At 43.1% G+C, this 25,921-nt stretch overlaps 1 protein-coding gene across 2 annotated transcripts in view; it reads right to left on the bottom strand.

Annotated features, from left to right (window-relative positions):
- The window catches only part of LOC110530007 (GDNF family receptor alpha-1), an 83,763-nt gene that overhangs the window by 11,552 nt on the left and 46,290 nt on the right, over window positions 1-25,921 (bottom strand). For both annotated transcript variants that reach the window (XM_036986123.1, XM_021612760.2), the window contains 3 exons: window positions 4,756-5,107; window positions 2,637-2,746; window positions 849-983 (listed from right to left, as the gene is read on the bottom strand). In XM_036986123.1, coding sequence (XP_036842018.1) covers window positions 849-983; window positions 2,637-2,746; window positions 4,756-5,107 — 597 coding nt within the window. The remainder of the gene's footprint in view (window positions 1-848; window positions 984-2,636; window positions 2,747-4,755; window positions 5,108-25,921) is intronic.

Here is a 25,921-nt window from a genome sequence, read left to right as displayed (position 1 = left end):
CAATAACACAGCAGAGGAAGTTGAGCTGTGATTGCACAAAGACAGGCACCACAGCCATGGATATGCTATCTCCAGAGGCCTGGCACCTTGTGATAGTGAAGGAGCTGTATTTATTAAAGAAGGAATTGCTGTGGCGGGGGAGTGGATGGAGAGAGAGAGGGGTGGTTAATTATAGCTGTCTGATATGTGAGAGGAGGGCCACCAAGTTAAAAGACAATGCCCAGGGCCCAGTTTAAAAAAAGGTGATACATCTGGATTTTGCCTATCGGACAGGGTTAAATGCATAGAAAAATAATGAATAGAACGGACAAATCATTGGCTTGAATGGGGATTACCATTCTATTCATTCTATTTCTATGCATTTAATCATATCCGATAGGCAAAATCTGGATAAATCACTTTTGAAAAATTGGGCCTTGACTATCGCTGATCCAGGAGAGCTACTCCGGGGAACTAGTCACTCACACAAGAACATTATTATTATTAATGTGCACATGCACGCACACACACACACACACACACACACACACACACACACACACACACACACACACACACACACTCACGCAGTCACACACGCACAGACGCACGCACGCACACACACACACAAACACACACACAGCCTTATCATTGTTTCTGTTTCTTCCTCCTCTCTCTCTGATTTTCGCCAAAAAGCTCACAGGAGAAATGGAGCATCACTTGGGAGAGAGGGAGGATGAAGGAAGGAACAATGAGAGAGGGATGAATAATTGTCAGGAGACCCGCAATGAAAGAGTGGAGGAGACAGGAAAATGGTATGAGAATGAAGATGAGAGGAGAGGACAGGAGATGCGTGGTCAGTCACTCACGGAGGCAGCTGTTGTCTGTGAAGAACTCTGTGAATTTGTCACATTCCTCCTTGCCATTGCCACTGCTGCTGCAGTCACAGTAGGGGACAACACTGATCTTAGGAGAGCGCAGGTAGTTGGGCGTCATCACGGTACCTGTTGGGAGGGGGAAGAAATACAATAAATTACCCAATGCAGCTGTTTTTATATCAATATCAAATCATTTTCGGGTAACAATTAAGTACCTTAAGATTTCCATTAAATTGTACAAGAATAGTAAGAATTTAGCTAGGACTGTCTGGAAGTGGTCTGAGTGGGGAGGGGAAAACTGAAACTAGCTGTTATTGGCAGTGAGGTTTGAAACTCTCTTTGTAAAGCCGAAACTCCCGCCCATGCAAAACTGCTGATTAGAAGGTCCTGTGTTAGTTTAAAACAATGTTAGTTTAATCAGCTGTTGTACAGTATTATTCAAATCATAGTAAAACGGAATTTTGACTGCACTGGGCCTTTAAATAATGTTTTTTTGTTCCGTTTGGTTTGCTATAGACATGGTATCCTCTGTGGCAATGCCACGACCTATTGGTATTCTTGGCTGGTCATTGGCTGGTTATGAGGTATGGTGAAAGAGGATCCGCCTCCCACTGCACCCAACCATCATGTAATGGTGAATCCCTATCATACTGCAACTGTTAGCAAAAGCTTTCTTCCAGCTCTATTTTCATCCAATTCTCTCATCAACACGTAACACTGAAAACATAATGGAGTATTTTCAAAAGTGACAATATGAAGTATTTCCAAAGGCAGTGGGAAGAATTAGGTATCTCCAGCTTTGTAGTAAACGAAATAGCTACAGTCAGTGATTTCTTGCTCCCTTAATGCATTGTTCCCCTACTGGCGTCTGTCCAAACAAGCCCTTTTTGTTTTGCGGCAAAATGAATTGGCATTTTGTTGGTTGCTGTGTGGACTATCTGTAACAGCTGTGCTAGTCAGGAAAATGTGATGGATTGAGCTAGGATGGTTCCCTCAGCACACAGAAGCAGAGAAAAGGGGAAGATAAAGGAGACAAATCTTCTCCCACATTCCCCCTCTCTCTTTATCTCTTTCACACCACAGGAGGCTTCTGAGGGGAGGACAGCTCATAATAATGTCTGGAACGGAGTAAATGGAATGGCATCAAACACATAGAAACCATGTGTTTGATGTATTTGACACCATTCCACTTATTCTGTTCCATTCATTACCACGAGGTCGTTCTCCCCAATTAAGGTGCCACCAACCTCCTGTCTTTCACACGCTCATTCCTTCGCTCTACTGCGTTGTCTGCAACTATGAGTCTTGGTTTCCTTGGTTTCCTCTGGAACAATGAGCTAATTTCATGAAATGATGTGGAGGGGCAGGATGAAGTGGTGTGACGTTGGGTTGTGCTGCGCTGCACTCTTAGAAAATTAACACTTTGAACCTTTTTGGTTCCAGGTAGAACCCTTTTGGTTCCAGGTAGAAGCCTTTTGAGTTCCATGTAGGACCCTTTCCAAAGAGAGTTCTACATGGAACCCAAAAGGGTTCTAAGTGGAACCAAAAATGGTTCTCCCTAGAACCAAAAAGGCTTATCCTATGGGGACAGTGGAATAACCCCTTTGGAGAGAGGATAGGAGGGGGGTGAAGGGACTCTGTGACACATGACTGTAACAACAGGTAGGAGAGCCATTCAGGGGACAGTATGAGGATTCAGTGAGAAAATGGAAGACCATAGTGAGACCCATCAATGTGTGTGAGGAAAGGTTGACTAATAGAAACAAGGGAGAAACTCACCGATGAGGCCAGAGTAGGACAGCAGGCAGTCAGCGTAGTTCTCCTTAAGACAGCCAGAGAGGGAGCGTGGCTCAGACTGACAGTTGGCAAAGAAATCAGCCAGACGGGACCTGAAAGACAACAGTGAAACCTCTGAACTATCTCATCTCCCCTATAAGACTAACTGTGACTGTCAAATAGACAAAGCAAAAACAATGGTACTGATTGGTACGGTTTATAAACACACGCACACACACAGTACTCATCAATCTGTTCCTGGGCTAGTTGGAGGAGAGGGAGAGCTGTTGATTCCACTCCGTGATACTGTCGTGGAAATATTGAATCAAATATTTCTCAGATACCGGAGCTTGTGAATTCAAACAGACTTTATTACAAAAAGTAGCAAAGCCAAGCAATTCCATGGAAGAACTGACTCTCCATTCTTAGTACTTGGCTTTTATACAGTCTTACCCTTATATAAGATCGTCACTCCACTTTATGAATCTTGTTGTCTTGCTTAGTTTCCATTCTCTTATTGGCTCAGACACTGGGGCATAGATTCTATTGGTGGCGTGACATGCACACTCCTACTACAGGTCTAATGGTGCCTATAACTGATTAGCTAATGTTCCTGTCCAAAGGTCTTCACAAGTTCAGGCCAATGTTGCCTATGTATGATTCATGCATGTGCATGTCCAGTAGCCTTCACAAGATCAGCAATGGCCCAGATCAGTCATGTCTTGTTGGTCTACCTTGCCTCATCCACATGGATTCTGCTTACTGTTCTGTTTTTTACATGTCTAATATTTAAACTGATATCGATTCTTCTTTCTACTTCAAAGAGAACATTATAGGTACTGAAAATCACCAGATGACTGGACATTCTCTAACAATACCACTCTCATAGGGTGATGGAGCAGCAAGCAGGTAGGTATGCCTGGTCTTATAATCCCTCCCACAAACAGAGAGGAGCTCTGGATACCAAGCTCACGACACAGCTGGAAAACCTACTACCACCTAGTGTTACACATTTGTTGAGAAGGGGAAGAGAGTGAGAACAAGAACATTTAGCTAAAGGAAGAGATATAAAGAGGGAGACAGACGGAGGGAGATAGAAATAGAGGGAGAGAAAGAGAAGTGAGAGCGTGAGAGAGAGAGAGAGCATGAGAGTGCAAGAGAGTGAGACAGAGCAAGAGCAAGAGAGATCGAGAGAGAGAGAGCACGAGAGTGAGACAGAGAGAGAGCGATTGAGAGAAAGAGAGCATGAGAGCGAAAGTGAGACAGAGAGAGAGTGAGACAGAGTGAAAGCAAGAGAGAGAGAGCGAGACAGAGCGAGACAGCGAGAGAGAGAGCGAGAGCCTGATAGAGAGAGAGAATGCACAGCCCTGAGGCTGGAATCCAAATGGACCCAATTTATTTGCACTAATGCCTCCATTTGATCCCAGACAGAGTGCTGTGGTTCTAGAGGCGATGTCAGACGTCACTCATTGAGTCCAGTCCGTTCCGCTGCATTTCAATATGGCCTCTATTACTGCCAATGAAACAGATGCCACTTAACCCAAACACATCCACTCCGCCGCCCAGTAATTCTAACCAGAATACTGCTACATGACAGCTAAATGAATCACTTGTCTCAGAAAAGATGAGCATTCAGAAAGAAAATCAGAGTGTTTCACTGCTTAACTTGAATACTCTCAGTTATTGTAGGTAGATTTAGTGTTTGCTTCATGCATTAGTGAATAGTGATGGTTTATTTCCCATGCAATCTCCCAAGATCCTCCCTCCAGTTATCTTAATAGGTTTGTTTATGGTGTTTTTCACAGGGACAGGTATGTTTCTCAACACCTCTGAAGGCATGATAGCAACCTCCACGCTGTTTATTTAGACACCCCTCCATTTTGGTGCCGAGCTAGAATGTGTGATCTGTCTCCAGCACCTTTTTATATTACAGAGGATGCTATCGGGAAGGGTTTGAGAAAATTAACTGTTGTTGACTGGAATGTAGTTTTATCCATACATTGACAATGGTTGGTATGTGGTGTGAGTCTGACACGTGAGACTATGTGATTGTTAGCCATCTTATACGTTTGATGCCTGTGTACAATCTTGTGTACTGTGACAACTGTTTATCCTGGTGTACCTGCAGATGTAGTTGGTCTTGCAGGAGGTCTGCAGGGAGAGACAGTTGGGCTTCTCCCTGTCCTCATAGGAGCAGACTGGTACAATGGTTTGGCGCCGGCGCTCAGAGCAGGCCGACTGGTCGCCGGCTGGACAGGAACAGAACAGCATGCCATAGCTGTGTTTGGGAGGGACCTTGTCGAAGAACTGTCGCAGGGCCTTGTGGCACTTGCGCTTGTTGCAGACCTCCGCAGTGGAGACGCGGCTGGTGCAGGGGCTGATGTAGGCCGAGCGGTACTTCTTACACGTGTCGTTCAGGTTGCAGGCCTTGGCCGCGTTCAGACAGTTGTTCTCCCTCGTCACCGCAGGCTCGCCTGTCATAACAAGGACAACAGGGTTAGTAATTTTCCATCATCTCTGGGTTGGTAAACTCTTTTTATAAAACGGACTATAATATGAACAGGAGTGCTAGAGAGAGTTAAGCATCACGTGACTAAACTTATACTGGAGTGGATGGAAAAATAAGCGATGTACAGTAAATAATGTATTAATAATAATAATAATAATTAATCATTTAGGAACCTTGCCAACTGTATATTAATCTCTTCCTGGCCGCTGCTGATTGATAGCAAGGAGCCCATTTACTGCTACCCTGTTTCTAGCCCTAAATCAAACAGTGCCCCTCCTCTCCGCAGCCTTTAAAGCAAAACAAATATGCAGCTCTCCCGAACTTCAGAGTCATCAAAGCATCCGGCACCACGGCCTGCTCATCTGTCAGGTCTCGCTAATTGCCAGCTTTCTTACAGATGCCACGTTAATTACCGTTTCGAGATACTTTTTTGGGAAAATGGAGCAATAACAGCATTTTTCTTTAATGAGCGCCAATTAAAAATAGGAGCGGTTGGTTGGTAGAATCCGGCTTGGGATGAGCGGTGCGTGTCGTGCTCCGAAAATAGTGTTAATAAGATTCAACACGTCTCTTGATGAGGACAGTGGATGGTCCAGTGGTTTCTCCATGGTAACAGAGGTGGTGTTATACCAAACTAAGAGGCAGCCTTTACACTCTGCTCCTAGGGGTTGTCACAACTCTGCTCTACAGGGGTGTCACACTCGTGTCATCGAGGACCACAGTGTCTGCTAGTTTTTAGGCTTGTATGTGCTTGCCACCAGCAGCAACACCCATAAACCAAGAGGGAGTAAGACTCTCAAACCCTTTGATTTCATTTGATTATCTTAGCTCCAGGAAAGAGAGAAAACTGGTAGATACTAAAGCCTGTGAAGACTAGAGTAGGATACCCGCTCCTCAGTCAAGACACTAACACACTGCTGTAGACAGGAAGTGTCTTCCCTAAAGGTCGTAGATGTGCAGTCAGGGTACCGGGCCGGTCCCTGCGGCCAATCCCAGATGACTGGCCGGGCTGGTCTGCCAGCCGGAGCTCACGGTGACCTTTCACTGAAATCTGAAAGTTCTCCTTCACTCTGTCTGTCTGTGCTGCTCTCTTCTACTCTGCTCAATGACCAGACACATTAACTCTTTCTGGAAATAAGTACTCTACAGCTTCCTGCGAGCTGCCTCTCCTGTTGGCCCTGAAGTCTGTCTGTCAGTCAGTCACAGTCTGTCAGTCTATCAGTCAGTCAGTCTGTCCGTCTGTCTGTCACTGGCCATAACAGCTCACCCCAGTCAGCCAGACACCACCCAAATGAGGACAGCCCTGACCAGACCATCACCCCCTCCTGTGTCCCCAAAAGGGCATTTCCCCTCAGGGCCCAATGGCAAAAACCAGAGCTCTGGGGCAAGAGATCTGTATCTGTGTCAACAGGCTCAATGTTTATCTGTGTGAGCATGTGAGTATGTACAATGTATTAGTATGTGTGGACATGTGCGTGTGTGTGTCGCATTTGTGGTACGGTGTGTATGTGCGTATGTGGGTGTCATGTGCCATGCAGCTGTCCAGTCACCCAGCCGTCTGTCTCCTCCCTCCCACAGAGGTAGACTACAGTGTGTCGAGATCCTCTCCTCATCCCTCCCTGCGGCTCCTCCAGTGTCAGAGAACACATCTGCTGAACCCCAAGTGTCTTGCTGGCAGATGGCACTGTCTCTCAAGCAAACACGCATACTCAATATGCAGACCCAAAAAATCCTCACACCCTAAAAATCCTTACACCCTAAAAAGCCCTCCTGCACATGCTCTCCTTCCCTCCCTCCCGTTGTCTCTCCCCACCCCTCCCCTCCCCTCCACCATTCACAGGCCCACACACGGCTGGGGCCATCTGGTCTCTTCATAGGGAGCTGGAGCACCCCAGCAGCTCTTGTTTCCGATACAGCCTCAAATTGATTATCATGTCGCCTGTTACCTCCAACCCCCTCCCTAATTTCAATTACGACGGGACTTTAGGTCGAGTAATGACCTCTGTCTCCTCCTCCAATCCACAGGATAAGAAAACAAGGCAGAATATTTGGGGGATGATCCGTCTGGAGAGATTGTTATGGATAATGGACTTGTCAAAATATCTTTGTCATCTTTATTTGTCTCTTTATGATCGTTATCCTATCTGTGTATTTCCACAGAGTTACACCAACCAGTTAAATACAGTGTGACATTTCCAATCATATTCTGATTAATATCTCTCATTTTTTTCTCTCATCTTATATCCACATCTGCATTGGAGAGAGGACTGACTAAATGGTAAGCAGTAGGTGGGGTTAATCACAAATCCACAAGGAGCCTTACTCTACATTCTTAGAAAAAAAGGTGCTATCTAGAACCTTAAAGGGTTCTTCGGCTGTCCCCATAGTAGAACCCTTTGAATATAACTTTCCAACAGAGGGTACTACATGGAACCCAAAAGGGTTCCCCTATGGGGACAGCCGAAGAACCCTTTTGGATCCTGTTTTTCTACGTGTAGCTTGCCAGGTTTGGCAGACTGTGAGTCCCATCCCTCTAACACCTTAATGGAGGGACTTGATTAAACCAAGGCTTCAACCTACTTACAGTAGACTGTAATTACACCTTCCATATGGATAGTATACCTTTTCACCTGTACAGCCTTGACCTCCCTCCATATAACCTGCCTCTCAGTGGGCGTGTCAGCCCTGATGCGGGTGACTGGCAATATAACCTGAGGGTAAATAATTGGCTGATCGATAGATAATGATGTGTCTGAACAGAAGGGAGAAATTAAAAAACAAATTCCCACACAAATCCTGTATGCGTCCCCATCTGCTAGCTTTGGGGAACAGTTTGCTGTAGAGACACAGGGGCTCAAGGTGAATTAATATCAGTCACAGACAGTGCTGAATCACTCAAGCGTAGAGGGCATGCAGAAAGTTATCAAATCAAATCAAAGTTTATTGGTTGCGTACACAGTTTTGCAGATGTTATCACATGTGCAGCAAAATGCTTCTGTTTTGTGTTTCTAGCTCCGACAGTGCAGGAATACTTAGCAATACAAACAATACACAAATAATCCAAAAAGTAAAAAGAAGGAAATTAAGAAATATCAGAATGAGCAATGTCTGAGTCAGTCCCGAATATATACAGTATATACACTGGGTGTACAAAACATTAAGAACACCTTCCTAATATTGAGTTGCACCCCTGCCCTGTTGCCCTCAGAACGGCCTTAATTCGTCGGGGCATGGACTCTTTGGGTGTCCTTGAACCATTCTTGAAACACACAGGAAACTGTTGAGCGTGAAAAACCCAGCAGCGCTGCAGTTCTTGACACACTCAAACCGGTGCGCCTAGCACCTGCTACCATACTCCCGTTCAAAGACACATTTTTTGTCTTGCCCATTCACCCTCTGAATGGAACACATACACAATCCATGTCTCAATTGTCTCAAGGATTAAAAATCCTTCTTTAATAACCTGTCTCCTCCCCTTCATCTACACTGATTGAAGTGACATCAATAAGGGATCATAGTTTTAACCTGGATTAGCCTGGTCAGTTTACATCATAGGAAGAGCATAATGTTTTGTATACTCAGTGTACAGTGCATTCGGAAAGTATTCAGACCACTTTACTTTTTCCACATTTTGTTGCGTTACAGCCTTCTTTGAAAATATACAGTGTTTTTCAATCTACACACAATACAAATCAAATCAAATTGTATTAGTCACATGGGCCAAATAACTTACAGTGAAATGCTTACCTATGAGCCCCTAACAAACAATGTAGTTTAAAAAAAATACGGATAAGACTAAGAAATAAAAGTAACAAGTAATTAAAGAGCAGCAGTAAAATAACAATAGTGAGACTATATACAGGGGGTACAGGGGGAGTCAATGTGTAGGGACAACGGTTAGTTGAGGTAATATGTACATTTAGGTCGAGTTATTAAGTGACTATGCATAGATGATAACAACAGAGAGTAGCAGCAGTGTAAAAGAGGGGGAGTGAAATGTAAATAGTCTGGGTAGCCATTTGATTATATGTTCAGGAGGCTTATGGCTTGGACGTAGAAGCTGTTTAGCGGCCTCTTGCGACCTAGACTTGGCGCTCCCGTACCGCTTGCCGTATGGTAGCAGAGAGAACAGTCTACGACTAGGGTGGCTGGAGTCTTTGACCATTTTTAGTGCCTTCCTCTGATACTGCCTGGTATAAAGGTCTTGGATGGCAGGATGCTTGCCCCCAGTGATGCACTGGGCCGTTTGCACTACCCTCTGTAGTGCCTTGCGGTCGAAGGATGAGCAGTTGCCATACCAGGCAGTGATGCAACCAGTCAGGATGCTCTCGATGGTGCAGCTGTAGAATCTTTTGAGGATCTGAGGACCCATGCCAAATCTTTTCAGTCTCCTGAGGGGGAATAGGTTTTGTCGTGCCCTCTTCATGGCGGTCTTGGTGTTCTTGGACCATGTTAGTTTGTTAGTGATGTGGACACCAAGGAACTTGAAGCTCTCAACCTGCTCCACTGCAGCTCCATCGATGAGAATGGGGGCTTGCTCGGTCCTCTTTTTCCTGTAGTCCACAATCATCTCCTTAGTCTTGATCACGTTGAGGGATAGGTTGTTGTCCTGGCCAGGTCCCTGACCTCCTCCATTTAGGCTGTCTCGTCGTTGTCGGTGATCAGGCCATACCCCATAAAGACAAAGCAAGGTTTTTAGATGTTTTTGCAAATGTATATATATAAAAAATGCAATATCACATTTACATAAGTATTCAGACCCTTTACTCAGTACTTAAAGCACCTTTGGCAGCGATTACAGCTTTGAGTCTTCTTGGGTATAATGCTACAAGCTTGGCACACCTGTTTTTGGGGAGTTTCTCCCATTCATCTCTGGAGATCCTCTCAAGCTCTGTAGGTTGGATGGGGAGCGTTGCTGCACAGCTATTTTCAGGTCTTTCCATTCAGTAGATGTAGATGTTCAATCGGGTTCAAGTCAAATCAAATCCAATTGTATTGGTCACATACACATATTTAGCAGATTTTATTGCGGGTGTAGCGGAATGCTTGTGTTCCTAGCTCCAACAGTGCAGTAGTATCTAACAATTCACAACAATACACAAATCTGAAGATAAAATAATGGAATAAAAAAATATATAAATATTAGGATGAGCAATGTCGGAGTGGCATTGTCTAAAATACAGTAGAATAGAATATAGTATATACATATGAAATTAGTAAAACAATATGTAAACATTATTAAAGTGGCCAGTGATTCCATGTCTATGAATATAAAGCAGCAGCCTCTAAGGTGCAGGGTTGAGTAGCCGGGTGGTAGCCGGCTAGTGATGGCTATTTAACAGTCTGATGGCTTTGAGATAGAAGCAGTTTTTCAGTCTCTCGGTCCCAGCTTTGATGCACCTGTACTGACCTCGCCTTCTGGATGATAGTGGGGTGAACATGCCGTGGCTCGGATGGTTGATGTCCTTGATGATCTTTTTGGCCTTCCATTAGCGAGAAATATACTTGGAAGTGGTGCCCTCCTCCTGATTCTGACTAGAAGTCCAATCCAAATACCTCTTCTCCGCCAGCAGCATCTTGGAGCAGCTTCTGGGATAATTGCCCTGGTGGGTACGAACAAATGATCCAATTCGGGAAAGTCGTATTCCTGGTTGTAATGCTGGTGAGTTACCGCGGATATCCAAAAGTTATTTCCGGCTGTATGTAATAACACAAAAAATGTTCTGGGTTAATAATGCAACAACTAATAAGTTGCTTAGGAGCTAGAATGTGATTTTCTGGATTTTCTTTCCTCATTTTGTCTGTCATAGTTGAATTGTACCTATGATGCAAATTACAGGCCTCTCTCATCTTTTTAAGTGGGAGAACTTGCACAATTGGTGGCTGACTAAATACTTTTTTGCCCCACTGTACATATGAAGTGGATAAAATAGTATGTCAACATTGTTAAAGTGACCAGTGTTCAATGACTATGTACGTAGGACAGCAGTCTCTAAGATGCAGGCTACACACTGATGAGATGGTATTATTGGATGCAAGAAGTAAAGAGAGTTTTTCAGGTGCTTGATCGAGTATCAACTGAGTGGTTCTAGTCCATTGTGGGCAGGCAGTGAATGACGAAGGAGGATGTTGTTGAGCTAGGGAATCATATGATGAGATGTATTGAGTGTCCATAGAAAGGAGTCAACTGAGATTGTAGGGATTAGTGTCAGGGTCATTCATTAGTCATTGTGATGAGTATTGACATTGCTGCAGTAACCTAGTGTCATGGGGCTGAGTCGGTGATGAAGGGTCTCAATAGAGTTTCCTGAAGATCTGATGAATTATAAGGGGTTTTGGTCATCTATGAACATCTTGGCCATATTATTTTATAATCTCCACCCGGCACAGCCATAAGAGGACTGGCCACCCCTCATAGCCTGGTTCCTCTCTAGGTTTCTTCCTAGGTTTTGGCCTTTCTAGGGAGTTTTTCCTAGCCACCGTGCTTCTACACCTGCATTGCTTGCTGTTTGGGGTTTTAGGCTGCGTTTCTGTACAGCACTTTGTGATATCAGCTGATGTACGAAGGGCTTTATAAATACATTTGATTGATTCTTTGGTTTTGCTGTATGAAAGACAGTATGATGTCTGTGGCATCGCTGTGATGGATTTTAATGGGTTGTACACTGCTGTGATAATTTGCGGTGAGTCATATGCATACTGGTAGTCACTAAAATTAGTGTGAAGATGTGTGATGAACTTCTAAATGGGTGTGAGGAGACGTCAGCTATGATGATTTGTGATCGGTTTCATCAATGTTGCGGTTCATGGCGCAGTATTCAATGCAGTGGTAATTATAAAGCGTCTACTCAGTCTCTTCTTGATTATCATTGCTTTGAGTTACTCCACTCGCCACTTTAATGGTCTCCTACTGAAAGTGCCTGATAAGCAGAAATGAATGAGAGGAGGAGTGGGACGGAAGAGAGGAAGCCCCCAGATTTACTCATCTACTTCTTTCCTTCTGCGACGCTTATTAAACTCCCTGTTTCTCCTGACTGTGTCCCAGTGCAATAAACCCACATGGCAGGGCAGCAAATATGATAACTTACAAACCCTGTAATGGATCTCTCTCTCTCTCTCTCTCTCTCTCTCCCTATATATACAGTATATACTGTATAAACAAGTATTAACTATCATTAAAACTCGTTTTTCAACCACTCCACAAAGATCTTGTTAACAAATTATAGTTTTGGCAAGTCGGTTAGGACATCTACTTTGTGCATGACACAAGTCATTTTTCCAACAATTGTTTAAAGACAGATTATTTCACTTATAATTCACTGTATCACAATTCCAGTGCATCAGAAGTTTACATGCACTAAGTTGACGGTGCCTTTAAACAGCTTGGAAAATTCCCGAACATGATGTCATGGCTTTAGAAGCTTCTGATAGGCTAATTGACATCATTTGAGTCAATTGGAGGTGTACCCGTGGATGTATTTCAAGGCCTACCTTCAAACTCAGTTCCTCTTTGCTTGACATCATGGAAAAATCAAAGAAATCAGCCAAGACCTCGGAAAATAAATTGCAGACCTCCACAAGTCTGGTTCATCCTTGGGAGCAATTTCTAAATGCCTGAAGGTACCACGTTCATCTGTACAAACAATAGTACGCAAGTATAAACACCATGGGACCATCATACCGCTCATACCGCTCATACTTCATCATACAGCCATCATACCGCTCAGGAAGGAGATGCGTTCTGTCTCCTAGAGATGAACATACTTTGGTGCGAAAAGTGCGAATCAATCCCAGAACAACAGCAAAGGACCTTGTGAAGATACAGGTACAAAAGTATCTATATCCACAGTAAAACTAGTCCTATATCAACATAACCTGAAAGGCCGCTCAGCAAGGAAGAAGCAACTGCTCCAAAGCCGCCATAAAAAAAGCCAGATTACGGTTTCCAACTGCACATAGGGACAAAGATCGTTCTTTTTGGAGAAATGTCTTCTGGTCTGATGAAACAAAAATAGAACTGTTTGTCCATAATGACCATCGTTATGTTTGGAGGAAAAAGGGGGAGGCTTGCAACTTGAAGAACACCATCCCAACTGTGAAGCACGGGGGTGGCAGTATCATGTTTTGGGGGTGCTTTGCTGCAAGAGAGACTGGTGCACTTCACAAAATAGATGGCATCATGAGGCAGGACAATTATGTGGATATACTGAAGCAACATCTCAAGACATCAGTTAGGAAGTTAAAGCTTAGTCGCAAATGTGTCTTCCAAATGGACAATGACCACAAGCATACTTCCAAAGTTGTGGCAAAATGACTTAAGGACAACAAAATCAAGGTATTGGAGTCACAAAGCCCCAGAGGTGTGGACTCGAGTCACATGACTTGGACTCGAGTCAGACTCGAATTACGAATATGGTAACTTGCAACTCGACTTTGGCTTTAACACCAATGACTCGTGACTTAACTTGACTCGTGACTTGAGCCTTTTGACTCGAACTGACTTGATACCCTCCCAAGTCCAAATAATAAAAATGATGCTATTAAAAAAAATGTGCAGCGCACATTTGGAAAGTCATAAATATATACATTTTTAAAAGCATTCATGATTTGCGTAAATGTAAAATACTAACTATTACTCTTGTTAAAAATATGAAATGGTATTACATTTGGTGAAGAGCACATTATGGACTCGAAACTCAAAATTTAGGACTTGAGACTTGACTTGAGACTTGTCGGTCTTGACTTGAAACTTGACTCGGACTTGCCTGTCTTGACTTAGCACTCAAGTCCCAAGTCAAGTCCTAAGACTTGAGACTTACTTGTGACTTGTAAAACAATGACTTGGTCCCACCTCTGCAAAGCCCTGTCCTCAATCCTATAGAAAACTTGTGGACAGAACTGAAAAAGTGTGTGCGAGCAAGGAGGCCTACAAACCTGACTCAGTTACACCAGCTCTGTCAGGAGGAATGGGCAAAATTCACCCAACTTATTGTGGGAAGCTTGTGGAAGGCTACCTGACACATTTGACCCAAGTTAAACAATTTAAAGGCAATGCTACCAAATACTAATTGAGTGTATGTAAACTTCTGACCCACTGGGAATGTGATGAAAGAAATAAAAGCTGAAATAAATCATTCTCTCTACTATTATTCTGACATTTCACATTCTTAAAATAAAGTGGTGATCCTAACTGACCTAAGACAGTAAATTCTTACCAGGATTAAATGTCAGGAATTGTGAAAAACTGAGTTTAAATGTAGTTGGCTAAGATGTATGTAAACTTCCAACTTCAACTGTATATATTTTCTCTCTCTCACTTTCTCTCTCTCTCTTTGTTTTTCTCTCTTTCTGTCTCTCTCTCTCTCTCTCTCTCTTTCTCTCTCTTTCTTTCTTTCTCTCTCACTCTTTTAAAAAAATCTTTCTTTCTCTTTATCTATTTCTCTCTCTCTCTCTCTCTCTCTCTCTCTCTCTCTCTCTCTATATATATATATATATATATATATATATATATATATATATCTTTCCGCTCTCTCTTTCTATATCTCTCTATCTCTCTCTAAATATATCTTTGTCTCTCTCTCTCTCTCTCTCCCTTTCTCTCGCTTTCACACTCTTGCCCGCTCTCTCTCTCTACCCTCTCTCCCCCCTTTCCCTCACTCTCTTGCCACCCTCTTTCCCCTCTCTCTTGCTCCTTCCCTCTTTCTCTCTACTATCCTTCTTTCAAGTTGGACCTTTCCTCTCCCTCGTACTCTCTGTGTTCCCTGGTCCCCTGTGGGAGTGAGGGTCCTTGTTGCGAGGACAGACACTGTTCCTCTCGGATATTGCATTACACAGTAATTAATTTCTACTGTGACTTGTTTCATGACCAACCAGGCTGTGTGGAGATCAGGTGGTAAGGAGAACCTCCTCTGGGAGTGAGCCACAAGGAAACAGCAGGCTAAGAGGGGCCTTTAATAATGTCTACAAATACTACCGCCCTTTCCCCTTTCTCCCCACAGCCTTCCAGCACGCCAGCCCACACAGCCCCACAGCCTTCCAGCACGCCAGCCCTCACAGCCCCACAGCCCACTCCTTATGAGAAACCATCAGCCACCACACAAAGATAGATGAGAATATATCAACAAAAAAATCCTGCTTATTTCTTGCCGCATTACCAGCCTACAAAATGTAGGCTGCAGGCGGCAGGTAGCCTAGTGGTTAGAGCGTTGGACTAGTAACCGGAAGGTTGCAAGCTTGAATCCCCGAGCTGACAGCACCTGTCGTTCTGCCACTGAACAAGGCAGAACGACTGTTCCTAGGCTGTCATTGAAAATAAGAATTTGTTCTTAACTGACTTGCCTAGTTAAAGAAAGGTAAAATATTTTTTTTTAAATGCTGTGAATGTACTGTATTCAACACTATATCTCCAGGCCTTTTATAATGATTTACAATAGTGGTACCAAAGTGCCAATGAACTTGTTACAATGCAGTAAGACCAGGGGATGTTATGTCGGACGATAATTAGCCCTACTGGTGCCCTTTCAGACCATGAATTGTGGGTGGTTATCTGTAGGAAAGTGTAAGAGGGCTTTGCGAATACATCTGTCTGAATCGTATGATTTTCTTGAGGCTTCTAGCATGGCTATAATCAACATGATAAAATAACATACCAAAGTTTGTCATATCAGTTGGAAGTTTTATAGATGTAACCTAGGACACGTGCGGCGCAGCTGCCTAAGGCACTGCATCTCAGTGCTAGAGCCATCACTACAGACACCCTGGTTTGAATCCAGGTTGTATCACAACCGGCTGTGATTAGGAGTTCCATAGGGTGGCACACAATTGGTCCAGTGTTGTCTGGGTTTGGCTGGTGTATAGTAAGTCATTGTAAATAAGAATTTGTTCTTAACTGGCTTGCCTAGAAGTAAACAAAAATCATTCTTTGAAATGTGTTCCTATATTTTTTGAATCATGTGAAAATACAGTAATTTTGACATTGTCCTTTGCAATCTATTTTTCGGGCAGTGTGAGATGAAAGACGTGGAGCACTTCTTTTATGATATGGTCTGACGGTACTGAAATCAATCTCAGTACCACCTTTCATAATGGATAAAGGGATGGCAGTATGTAGCTACTGTAATGTAATGACAATAGGATAGCCTGTCCCGTCATGTTTGGATCATAAGGTTTGTTGTAGCTCAGAGTTGACTGCCATGTGAAATGGCTCAATTTAGGCCTTAGTTTGATACAGTCACATGAAGGCGCCTCGTCTGCATTGGCCAATCGTCACATTGAGCCCCTATTACTGTTGGAAGGGGACTCGAGGTCACATCGCCCACTACAGAACAGTTCAGACAGCCTCGCTTAAAACACAGATCAGCTGAGATTTACATGGTGTTGAATAAATTGCATGTTGTAATGTGACACAACAATTATAATGTGTTATATTACTTCTTGGGTTGGCAGTCCCTGTATTTTTAGTCAACACAGACTATATGTCAAAGTTGAACTAATGCAAGAACAGCTCATTCAAATGATATTCAAATGCCTTTTAAACTTTTCATGTATAAAGAATAATAGGATATGAATTGGAGATAAGCTCAACATAAATACTTATTCAAAAGAATCATGTCGGTGACACAATCTACATGGATGGATGATCAATAAATCAAATGTCAAATCTACATTACCTTTGGACCCTTGTTGTCTCTGTAACTTTTCATTGGAAAATAACAATCCAGCTCTCTCACCACGCATTAATATGCTGCTTTGCAATGACCACATCCATCACATTGGTTTGACAGTGTCCACATATCGGATGAAAGACAGCCCAAAGGTTCTCCTCTGGGACAGCGACCTAAAACTAGTGACATTTGGAGACTTCTAGCTGCACAACAAACAAACTTTCCCAACTGTCACCACTATAATTGGCTATGGTGATGCAGCATCAGGCTGGAGCTGTATTCACAAAGCATTGTGGACTGGAGTCTGTGATTGATGATATTTATTTTCTAAACTGTGTCTTCAATACCTTGTGCATATGACCCAGTTCTTTGGGTGATACGTTTTTAATTTAACATCCAGCGTGCCAAAGTCTGCCCTGAAGATGGATTAGTCCCTACTCTCAGACTCCTGGCAGGTGGAGCTGAATAATGTTGATGGGGGAAAAAAACTGTTAGGTTTGGCAGGCATATGGAGAGAGCAGATAGAAGGTTTCTAGAAGTATCCATATAAGGAGAACTGAGTGCTACACTGACTCCATCAAGACTGCTGACAAAGGAGGATAAGAGAGCGGGATGAGGAAGAACAAAGAGAGGGAGAGAGAAAGGGAGAGAGAAAGAGAGCGGGAGGGAAAAAAAGGAGTGTGTTTGAGAGAGAAGCAGAAAGCTAAGCAGACATGATGGCAGCGCAGGGCATCAGGAGGAGGCTGTTTGAGGATATTAACCATGTAAGGCTTCCACTGACAGAGCAGATATGAGGATAGGAGAGCTAATTGCAGGAGATATTTGACCCCCCGTGAATATGTGCCGCTGTACACTCGGCAGCGAGTCTCAGAGCACAGATCAGATCAGAATACAAAGGCACAACATTTTCTCTTCCCTCTAAAACCTCCCCGCTATTTAATTTCACAGCGCAGACTTTTGGAATCCATCTCTATGCACAAAACTATTTTTCTTAAAAAACAAACAAACAAAGACATGACACAGGAAGTCAGGGACACATCGTGTTGTTCTCACAATACTCCTCTCTGTGAATGTGAAAGATACATAAACGAACCATGAGGTCATCACTAAATGAGATGACCTAATGACTTCACAGGCAACCATCCTGGCCCAGGGCCATATTGAGACAGAACTACTTCCCCTGTCATTATCTAGAAAAACTAGAAAAGTCATTGTATGTTGAGGCAAAGCTCAATCACATTGTCTGACTGTTTTAAAAAGTAGGGTTAAGAAATCCATACATTTACTAAGGTCATTGTGATCACTCAGAAAACAAACTCTGTAGCATTTTGAGCATTTTGTGTCCTTAAGCTTCTGTTACCATTCTGTTACCATTCTGTTACCATTACTAGAAGAGCTGGACTTATTGTGTAGCTTCCTTTTAAAAGGCTGGGGTTTGAGTAACTCAGAGTGTGTGTTGCTTTCTATCCATTAGGGGAAGGAAGGTGGGAAAGTAACAACGGATTGATAGAAGGAGAAAAGCAGCTCTGAGGGACCACTCTACAGTGAAAATACATGTGGTTATTGGCTTCTTATTCTTAATGGCTAGACTGACATATCACACATATGTGAACTGCTACCTCATCTCAAAGTAATGTTCACCCTAAGATTATGAGTTCCCTCCAACTTTTTACCAGTGAGGTAACATCCATTCAACCGTCTCAAACTTATAAGGGAGGAAAACTGGACAGAAATGTCATCAAGCTGCCTAGGGCACTACATCACAGTGCTAGCTGTGTGCCACCAGAGACTCTGGGTTCGCGCCCAGGCTCTGTCGCAGCCGGCCGTGACCAGGAGGTCCGTGGGGCGATGCACAATTGGCCTAGCGTCATCCGGGTTAGGGATGGTTTGGCCGGTAGGGATATCCTTGTCTCATCGCGCACTAGTGACTCCTGTGGCGGGACGGGCGCAGTGCACACTAGCCAGGTCGCTAGGTGCACAGTGTTTCCTCCGACATATTGGTGAGGCTGGCTTCCGGGTTGGATGCGCGCTGTGATAAGAAGCAGTGCGGGATGGTTGGGTTGTGTTTCGGAGGACGCACGGCTTTCGACTTTCGTCTCTCCCGAGCCCGTATGGGAGTTGTAGCCATGAGACAAGATAGTAACTACCAATAATTGGATACCACGGAATTGGGGAGAATTTTTTTTTTTAAATCGAAAAATAAATAAATAAAATGTCATCAAGCTCCGTACATGTTAAATCAAAGGTATATAAAACAATAATCTTTAAACTATGTAATCTGTGACTCCATCTCCAAGGTAACTCAAATCTATGTCATATATAGAAACAGCAACAATATACGAGTTCAGTGGCAGTCTCTTCAGGGATTGGTGGTGCTTTCCGGTTGAGCCATGACCAGGTGAGTGGTGGTTTATGGGGATTCATACAGGCCATTAGGAGCAGAGGTTACGTTACATTACAGCGGGGGACGTTTTATCTGCAAACACATAAAGAACAGACATCCCATATTTCTGACATCCCAGGAATACTGTTGAGTAGGAGCTGAGAGATGATAATACCTCAACTATTCATATCTGCTTGTCTCAAGAGAGTTGAACCATAAAGAGATATAATGGCCAATCACATATACAGATGTAGGATCTTAATTTGATCACCCTGTTGCAAGAGAACTTTCCTGCACTGCAATATTTGAGCTTTAAAAAGGCTTCCGAAGTTTGTCAATTCCACTTTGAAGTTTCAGACTTGATATTCCCTTACCATTTATTTTTATCATACCCCTACAAAAATGCCCATTAATTATAACCCACATAATAATTAACATTTCCTGTTACTGCAACATTATTTTCCTGCTATAGCAAATTCGCTCAAATTAAGATCCTACATCTTGTATGGTCATTTTGAGAGATCAGACCACAAAGAGCTTCGCTAGTAGGTAATCACATCGCCTCTCCCAAGTCTGTACGGGAGTTGCAGCAATGGGACAAGGCTGTGAACTACCAATTGGATACCATGAAAAATGGGGTAAAATAAATAAATAAATACAGCCTTTAAAACCTACCAATGACCCAAGCCCACCTCTTTGGTCTCTGTGAGATGTGTAAATGATTCAAACATCCATAACACTCCACACCACCACTACTATAATGACAACAGGCAAGTGTCCAGCAAAATAACAATCTCTCTCATTTTCAGATTAAATTCGCACTGTGAGACTTGTCTGTTCGTCAGAGTTTAGTCTCAGAGTGTGGAACTTTGGCCCCAAGCTTTGTGGGCTTCTGGGCAGTGCTTCATTTTAACCGGATCCTGCTGGAACAGGATCTGGTACTTCTCAGGATCCGATACCTCTCGTGGCATGAAAAATATTTTCACTGATTACAATGTAAAAATTCTAATAAAAGTAATCAGAGTTAGTTGACTCTGTAATTCTCCTGGCTGCCCCCTAAAACACGTTATATTCTAATAATTGATTTGTGTTGGGCCAGGCCGGATTTATGGTTTGCCCAACACTGTAGCCTATATAGACCAACACGTGACCAATGATGTGGAGAGATAGAAGCTCACCTGTATCTCTCACAGAACTAGAAGGAGATTAACTTTTTATGATCTCTCTCGCTCCCTCTGCTCTGACAGACATGACCCTGTAACTGTCATCTTTCCAGCATTGCACTTCATCATTTATTTCCTTATAGAATTATAGCCGAGCAAAGGGTTCTGGAGGTGCCGCAGCACCCCTGATAAATTGAAATATATTTGCCAAATTACTGCTGTCTGTTCAGAAATAAATGAAATCATTCTGAATACTACACCAGTAGTAGGCCTATAATTTAGCCACAGAGGATCAATAGCTTATTTAACAAAAATAGTCTAGCTGTGGATTGTGTGTAGCCCAATCACAAGGCATGCCTACAGTCAAGAACGCGAGGCAAATCTGTCAGTGAACAGCATGCAGCCAAAACCGGTCTTTCGCAATATTTCAAATAAAATCACAGGAAAACACAGTTTTGGAAAGCAAATGGATCCTGCTGAAAAAAAGACTAATCTCTCTGTAAGCTACCAAGTTATCAACATCCAAATAGGCCTATTGACTGAACAGCATTGTTTTACAAATTAAAACAGGAGAGAGATAAGCTTCTGGCATGAGCGGTTAGTGAGCTGTGCATCATTGGGTGAGTCAGTGAAACTGGAAAGCTTTTTTAGGACTATAATTCCCTCCTCATACTGTACAATATGTGTCTCCACACACCTAGACCTAGGTTATTGATGGATTCAAGACAAGGTCGTTTTAATTGATCAGATTTGGAGTTTGTCAGTGTCAAAGTAGCCTGTCATTTTGATCATTATTGAGGTGTTAAAAAAGATTCTGCTCAAGTCTCCAGTCATCTAAAATGACGTAGAATTGCATGAGATTAGTTTTTAAAGGACACATTTTTCCCAGACCCTTGGCTACAAAAAATGTTCCCCATGTGTGCAACTTCTGCAAGAGCCTTAACTCTACTCTACTGCTCTATGCCAGTATGCAAAAGCGAGGATAATGCATGCAATGCTTTATTATAAAGGTGATTTTCTTTTCATGCATTCCCATACCTCAGAGCCTCCCAGATCACCCCTCTCTCGGACTCTCTTTTCGTTCCGCCACCTCCCAATTTACAAATGAAGCACTGCCTTTGGGATGAGCCGTGCCACAGCCCAATAATATAAGTTACCATGATATAACTGCAGCAGTGGCCACCTCATCAACGCTGGAGCTCTGCAAGGATCCTTCAGAGGAGGAGAGGGGGAGGAAGGAATGAGGGGTGAACTACTAGGGCTCAGTAGAGATGAATAGCCTGCTATCCTCCATGGGAAAGTGTCATGTGAGGAAGGAAAGAAGGAAAAAGAGAGGAAGGGGAGGGTTTATGTACGAGGGAGCAGCAAATAGTGAAACGGAACAACAGCCTTGGACTACGAGGGTTGAGATCCTTAGACTACGAGGGTTGAGATCCTTAGACTACGGGGGTTGAGATCCTTAGACTACGAGGGTTGAGATCCTTAGACTACGGGGGTTGAGATCCTTAGACTACGAGGGTTAAGATCCTTAGACTACGAGGGTTGAGATCCTTAGACTACGAGGGTTGAGATCCTTAGACTACGAGGGTTGAGATCCTTAGACTACGGGGGTTGAGATCCTTAGACTACGAGGGTTGAGATCCTTAGACTACGGGGGTTGAGATCCTTAGACTACGAGGGTTGAGATCCTTAGACTACGAGGGTTGAGATCCTTAGACTACGAGGGTTGAGATCCTTAAACTACGAGGGTTGAGATCCTTAGACTACGAGGGTTGAGATCCTTAGACTACGAGGGTTGAGATCCTTAGACTACGAGGGTTGAGATCCTTAGACTATGAGGGTTGAGATCCTTAGACTATGAGGGTTGAGATCCTTAGACCACGAGGGTTGAGATCCTTAGACTACGGGGGTTGAGATCCTTAGACTACGAGGGTTGAGATCCTTAGACTACGGGGGTTGAGATCCTTAGACTACGGGGGTTGAGATCCTTAGACTACGGGAGTTGAGATCCTTAGACTACGGGGGTTGAGATCCTTAAACTACGGGGGTTGAGATCCTTAGACTACAGGGGTTGAGATCCTTGGATTTTTACAACTGTTAAAATTGTGCAGTTGTAAGATTTAGGGCAAAAGTGAAGCCTCTGATTTGACCTGCAGGAAGTATCATATCTTGTTTGTGAGTTCGCTGAAGGGAACATGTTATTGTTATTGTACAAAGGAATCCAACAAAACAAACTCAGGGAGAATTCACCCTTTTACTCGAACCTCAATTTCTGGCGTTCACACGGTCATTCTGAAATGTAATATGATTCTTGGAAGTGTGGTCATGTGAGACTAAAGTGGTGAAGGGTGGGTTTATTTGAAGGACCTTGTTTTGCTCCTATTGACAGCTCATCTTAGCCTTGTGTGTTCAAAAGACAAGAGAACAAGAGAAACAACACAAGATTAAAGGCAAGAGAATAGTCTATTTTTCGAGTTCATCAATGCAGTTCTGGGTTTAAGGCAGAGAGAAGCCTAGAGAGTCCACAGAGCATCTCCACACAGCAGAAGGGCTTTGATATGTACTTAGAGCTAAGTGGCTGGGCCTAGTGATGTATATTTAAACACCCATATGCTATTTAATAAAACTGTCTCAAAATGTAAAGAATCTATCCTCCTTTAATCTGCAACAACCACCCAAGCCACTGCCTGTTCACCCCCTATCATCCAGAAGGCGAGGTCAGTACAGGTGCATCAAAGCTGGGACCGAGAGACTGAAACATAGCTTCTATCTCAAGGCCATCAGACTGTTAAACAGCCATCAGTATAACAGAGAGGCTGCTGCCTACATACAGACTTGAAATCATTAGCCACTCTAACAAATGGATCCCTAGTCACTTTATTAATGCCACTTTAATAATGACGTTTACATATCTTGTATATACATCCGTGATGTATATACTGTATTTTATACCATCTATTGCATCTCGTCTATGCCGGTCGGTCATGGTCCATCCATATGCTTATATGTACATATTCTGATTCCATCCCTTTACTTAGATTTGTGTAAATTAGGTAAAAAAATATATAATAATAATATAAAAAATATATATATATTTTTTGTTATCTAATGTTTCTTCTCAGTAATTCTGGTGGTTTTTATGCTCAAAATTACAACATTCGCTAAACCTGCATCAAAACCACAGGAAAGGCGTCAGGGTATGCCTTCCTCCCCAAAATCCTCATCCACTCAAATTGTTGATGTGCACGGACGTTCCTGACTGCAATGACTGTTTAATGGACAGGGTCAGCATAGGCCTCGCTGCCCTGCCTAACCAAGTTGGGGAAACCCTGGCCTAACTGATATTCGTTGCATTGAGTGGATTTCATATTTTGCACATGTGCATTGCCTAAACATGTTGTGTGGGTATTACCTGGGGTAGCTGTGCTCATTTGGGTGTCTACATAATGTGGCACTCGCATACCTGGAACTGAACAACGCAAACGCACACACACACACACACACACACACACACACACACACACACACACACACACACACACACACACACACACACACACACACACACACACACACACACACACCAGTGACGTGTGGTGAGGTCGGTGGCTGGGTAAGCACTGGCTATTATCAAAGCCAGATTTATAAATATACCAAGTTTACCATACAACAGATAACTCCAACAACCAGAGTGACATAGGCTATTAACCAAAATTGGCAAATAACTTTCACCAAATGTAAAAATGACTCACTGCTCAGCTCAGCTCACCCTTAAACTCATGTGGCATCCACAGTTACAACCAATAGGTGGCACTAAAGTACCAATATATGGACACATTTCATTGGAATAGTTTGCAACACAAACTTCATAGCCTTTCACAATGGATTTACAATTCTTTCAATGCGCGGCGGCCACAAAAATCATTACGCACACATATATAATAAAAAAGGTTCTAACGAAATGTACATATCAACGATGGAAATGACAAAAAAAATCTTAGCAAAACGAAATGAAAATGCATTCAAAGAGATGTTGTCCATTCTCATGATTCAACAGAAGCCTAGCCTGCAAATTACAAAGGAAAATGCATTTAGGTCTACCTTTACTTGTAAATGAAGTCCATTTGTCTGGTCAACCTCTCAGTGACAGCGTTGTAGAACTCACAGCAGAACCCCATGTCCATTATTTTATTCTGCATGCACATAGCAGACACATAGCAGACACATCCCCAATGCCTTGGTTCCATTTCCACACTGACAAAACGTCATTCCCATTCCTTACATCCACAAAACAAAAGTAACTGTGCAAGATGTGCAAAAGTATTCATTGGTAATGACGTTTCAGACAAGTGGACAAGTGTTCGCCTTCCCAACAGCTTGAAGTGAGGGAGATGGTGGTTGCCTATCATGTCACGTCTTAGTCTTGTAGAGCTCCTGTATGCTGGCTCTGTCTGGTCTTAACACGCAGGATGTGAATGCAACAAAGCAACCTAAAACAATCCTATCACCTGGTCAATATCTTCACTCACTCATGCAGCTACAACAGAGGCCACATTGAACACTTGTATTCATGTAGCACACTTTAAAGAGCCAATTCCCACACCCCAGAGTGATCACTGATTTCTAAGCAGTGCTGGAGATTATTAAACACGATTGAACATGTCAGCCACTCTATTTTCTAAGCCGTTTGTTGAAATGACAAGCGCAGTATAAGGGTTCAACTGTCTAAACTCTCGCTTTCTGAAGAGCCTAGCTATGAGACCTGGGGACATGAATGCGTTTTAGGGGCTGTAGTCCCATTACAAGGACAGTAATTATTGATTCACTACCTCTTTTCTGGTTGATTGTGGGGGAAATCATGCTCTGTACCGGCTCTCTCTTATTGATTTGGAATGAGCTGTCATTGAGTGAGGTGGGAGCTAGAGCGGCCGTAAAGGCCGGTGTGTGCGTGTGTGCATGTGTGCATGCGTGTGCACGTGTGTGTGAGTGTGTCCACACACTCACATCTGCAGGCCTCTCCAACAGTAATATCAACACAGCAGCATTTCTCTATAAGTGTCTAGATTGAGAGTTGCTGAGCTTTCTCTACAGCCACTAACCTCATATCTGACACACAAGAAATTACCCTAGCTAGTAAAATACTGTACCGATAAAATAATTGTTGTGTTGTTTTATGGTGCCTCTGTGGTTTTACACTCACCCAATGCTGTTCAACTATGACTCCATTTCCATCGCAGTGGTGGAAGGTCAAGATGTCGCAGGTCAAGTTTGAGATCAATCAGACAGTGGAATCGTTCCAGAGTATATGCTACGAATAAGCTCAAAAGCAAGACAGAGGGGAATTACAGACCTTGGCACAGAGCAACCTGAATTTTAAATGGTGGTATTACAAAGCACATTCTAAAACCTAAGACAGCTTCTTTCTAAGCTCTCTTAGAGCCCCACTTTTAAAGGCCAAACAGTAAACTTACAAACTATAAACACCCTCTTCAACATGTTTATTTCACACAGAGTTTGAGCTTTACCCTGCCACAGTATGGTGAGGGAAAGGTTCCTTTGATCAGTGTTCC

This window comes from Oncorhynchus mykiss, chromosome 1 (assembly GCF_013265735.2).
Source record: "Oncorhynchus mykiss isolate Arlee chromosome 1, USDA_OmykA_1.1, whole genome shotgun sequence".
In the NCBI taxonomy this organism is placed as follows: domain Eukaryota; kingdom Metazoa; phylum Chordata; class Actinopteri; order Salmoniformes; family Salmonidae; genus Oncorhynchus; species Oncorhynchus mykiss.
The sequence above is the reverse complement of the archived record's forward strand: the minus strand, read 5'-3'. Positions and strand labels throughout refer to the sequence as shown.